This window comes from Monodelphis domestica, chromosome 3 (genome assembly GCF_027887165.1).
Source record: "Monodelphis domestica isolate mMonDom1 chromosome 3, mMonDom1.pri, whole genome shotgun sequence".
In the NCBI taxonomy this organism is placed as follows: Eukaryota; Metazoa; Chordata; class Mammalia; order Didelphimorphia; family Didelphidae; genus Monodelphis; species Monodelphis domestica.
Genome location: NC_077229.1, coordinates 11,506,462 through 11,510,417, shown reverse-complemented (window position 1 = coordinate 11,510,417; position 3,956 = coordinate 11,506,462). Strand labels below are relative to the sequence as shown.

General features: G+C 45.1%; 1 gene segment (V, D, J or C); it reads left to right on the top strand.

Annotated features, from left to right (window-relative positions):
- Positions 1 to 3,351: 3,351 nt before the first annotated feature.
- LOC100617066 (immunoglobulin lambda variable 3-25-like) lies at positions 3,352 to 3,956 on the top strand. The segment is given in 2 exon segments: positions 3,352 to 3,504; positions 3,643 to 3,956. Coding segments are annotated over 2 exon segments (426 nt in total).

Here is a 3,956-nt window from a genome sequence, read left to right as displayed (position 1 = left end):
TCAATCCTACTTAAACAAGAACTTGAACTTTGGGGCCCAGGGTCTGCTTTCTATCAACTAAAGCATTTTCTACAGATGTATAGAGAAGGAGTAAATTTGCACGAGGTACCCTTCTTCTCTTCTGTGCATAGGATAGGGAGAAGAGAGTCCTATGGGAACCTATCCTCAGCAAAGGGGCCTCAGAGCACAGATTTGTGGAGGAAGTCTGCACTGTGACCTGGCTATTTCTACTGTTCCCAGTCCTTATTATTTGCATAGGTGAGGCTTTCCAAAGACCTCTCCCTGGGGCTCATGGGTCACCTCTATTCCATTCTTGAGCTCATACTTGAAACTACTGCAGGACCATGACCTTTTTGGGGAGGACAGATCTCCTGCCCCTGAGCAATATCTTCTTTTCTCTCCTTGCTAGTCTCCTATGTGCTGATTGAACTACATTTAGCGTCCAAAATGCTAGAACTGGGGATGGAATTAGCGGTAAAATTGTAAACTAGTCCCAGCAGAAACATGATGAGATTTGGTCTCAGAGACAGGTCTCAGGGATCCTGGAATGATTCTCTCATTCTAAATCAGGGAACACAGCCTCACTAACCATCTCCTCATTTTAGTCTGAGGATGAGGCCAATTATTATTTTCCTGTACCAGATGGTGATTCATTTTTTTTCACAGTAGCACTGACTGATAGGGAAATGAGACAAAAACCCATCCAGGTCATACTCACGCCGTTTTCCCAACTCCTTCCTACCTCTTTATCTCCAGAGAAAATCCTGGAAAATACAGGAATGCCATTTTCTTCTCCCTCGGGTCTCGCTTATTTCCTATCCTTCATCTAGAGTCAGAACCATAAACAGAGCTAATGAATACTTGTTAAATATTTAATAATACATGCTAAATGCTGTATTAATTGCTGGGGAAGCAAATTAAAAGATAAGAAAATCTGTGCCCTTAAGGATGCTGGAATCTAATGAGGAAAAATGAAAAGCAAAAGAAAATTGTAAAAGCCCACCTGTCACTAGTAGAATTGATTTGACTTCTCTTTCTACTTGTATATGCTTTCCTCAGATTAATGGAGTTCTCTGTCCCAATGTCCTTGAAGTAGTCCCCAGCTCTCAACAATTTACACCAATTTCTTTTGGTTTAAACCAAAAGCCTTTCTTTTCCTCCTCCAACTCATTCACATCCTTGCCCAGAACATTAGGTTCCCCCTTTGATCCTTCCTATTCTCATCCTTAACCTCTTCACTTTCCTTTATTACCTTGGTTCCTGCCTAATGAGTTCTTGTCTTCTCATGCCTGGAATTAGGCCTCTATATCACTGGGTATAAAAATTAAAAAGACGGGGGCAGCTGGGTAGCTGGGTAGCTCAGTGGATTGAGAACCAGCCCTAGAGATGGGAGGTCCTAGGTTCAAATCTGGCCTCAGACACTTCCCAGCTGTGTGACCCTGGGCAAGTCACTTGACCCCCATTGCCTAGCCCTTACCACTCTTCTGCCTTGGAGCCAATACACAGTATTGACTCCAAGACAGAAGGTAAGGGTTTTAATAAAAAAAAAAAAATTAAAAAGACAGGTTCAGTTTGATAGTTTCTGGACCTAATTCCAGATTGTTCTCCAGGATAGTTGAATCAGTTCTTAGTTCCACCAACAATGCCTTTTAGCACAGCAATACCACTATCCACTGAGTTTTCTGCAAGTTTCAAGCTTGCCCCTGCACCCTAAGAACTCACCCCCAAAGGAAGTACCAGACCCACATGTTTTGGACTGAACAATAGACCTGGAAGTGTTTGGTGACCCCAGTTTGGGTGGAACTAGTATAAAATCAAATGGTGAGTACCTCTATTTGTCTTATTCACTTCTCCCACTGTATTAGAGTCCTCTCTCAGGAAGCCCAGCTTTTGGGTTGACCCTTTTCTTTTGTATTCATTGTAGCTGACCACTCTCTGACACCCCAGCTGCTGACTGAAGCCCCTTTGCAGCCTGTCTATTCAGGCTTGCTGTGCCAAGTTCTCCTGAGGTCATAAAAGACCCCTAAGTTCTGCCGCTCCTGGGAGAATAACATCCCAGGTGTGTTCTCCCAGAGATACTGTTCCCAGAGTCCCAGAACCCTTGACTTTGTATGGCTTTTAGGTGCTTGACTCTGTGTGGCAGTCAACTTGAACACTATCTCTTTCACAATTAAAGACAAGGTTTTTCCGACTACTTTAGTAGTTCCCTGTTTTTTCAAAGTTAACACCACTATTGGGTTTATTTCCTACAGTTATCATGGAAAAAGGAAAAGAATTTATATGTTTGAAAATATTCTTAGTGGTTATCTTTGAGGTGGGAAAGAACAGCAGTTTTATTGGCTTTACTAGGTTTTCCCTTGTATATAGGATCGCTTCTAAGTTGAAGTTCCAGTCTTCGTGCTCTTATTGCCTGTCCTTTCATGGTTTACCAAATTTGTTACAGGAGAAACATCTCCAATTTGAATTCATTGCAGTGAGACACTGCTGCCAAATAAGTCCACTATTGAAGTCTTTTACAATAGAGTGCAGATTGAGAAAGGAGGAAGATGAGGTTAGAGGAGGCATGATCAACTTAAAAGCACTGAGCTGACTGGCTCAGGGACCCTGGCCACCAGGAGAATACACACAGGAAGCCTAAGACGTAGAGACAATGTAGAGAGAGAATTTCAGATTATTGTAGGGCTTGTTAGAAGTTTGGGTGATAGACTTGGTGATAACCAGATCCTCTGGTGTTTTGGTCCTGGGTATCTGACTTGAACATTCATTTTATTCCATTTCTGTCCTCAAGCAGCAGCAATCAGAATGATCAGTTGAGAAAATACCCCCAAGAAAACACAGCATTTGTGATGAAAAGTCTCCCTTGACTGCCTTGGAATGCCCACAAAATGCAAATGTTCTCCTTCCTTTGGTGCTCTGAAACTCTCTGGTGTGTCTGGTGCATTTGCTCAGGTTCGTAAATGGACAAGGATCCCTTGTGGTTAGAAATGGACTATTTCAGGCCAGAAGGAATCTTAGTGATCACCTGGTCCAATCCAATCATTTGATGGAAAGATGTTGCCTGGAGAGAAGTCACCTGTCCTTCCCCACAACCTCCTGAGATGCCTGATCATCATGCACCCTGGGGACCCCATGAGGGCTTAACCTTGGGGCTTACTGTGAGAAAGCCTTTGATCTCCCAGGACACAGTTCTGGGTCTCAGTTCCATAATGTCAGAGTCTCCAAGTTGGAAACGACCTCAGGAGCTTTAGAGGTCAACTTCTCTCTGAACAAGGACATCTGGGTCACAGCATCAGGTAGATCTTATGCGATGCCCCACCAGCAGCAGCCTAGAGCAGGGGAAGATTTGCATGAGGAGCACCACCTCTCTGAGAGTCCAGAGAGGATATAAGAGAATGCCAGCTGAGTCTTGCATAGACTGGGGGGCTTCCACACACGGAGTTCTTGGAGGAGCCTCCACCATGGCCTGGACGCTGCTCCTCTTCCAGCTCCTTACTCTCTGCATAGGTGAGTCCTCCTGGCATCTCTTCCCTGGGCTCAGAGGCCGCAGGCTACCCCTTGTCTGGACCCCAAGTTGACTCTGGTATGGCCTTTTGGAATGGACACTGCTTGCCTCTGACAGATCTCTTCTTCCCTTTCTTCCAGGTTCGATGGCTGCCTATGTGGTCACTCAGCCACCCTCAGTGTCCATGTCTCTGGGAGAACGAGTCAGCCTGTCCTGTGATGGGGATGGTATTGGTAGCAGCTATGTATCCTGGTACCAGCAGAAGCCTGGCCAAGCCATTAAACTACTTATTTATGAGGATAGCTACCGGCCCGAAGGGATCCCTGAGCGATTCTCTGGCTCCAACTCAGGGAACACAGCCACGCTAAGCATCTCTGGGCTCCAGGCTGAGGATGAGGCCGATTATTACTGCTTTGCGTCGGGTAGCAGTGGTGTACACAGTGACACAGACTGA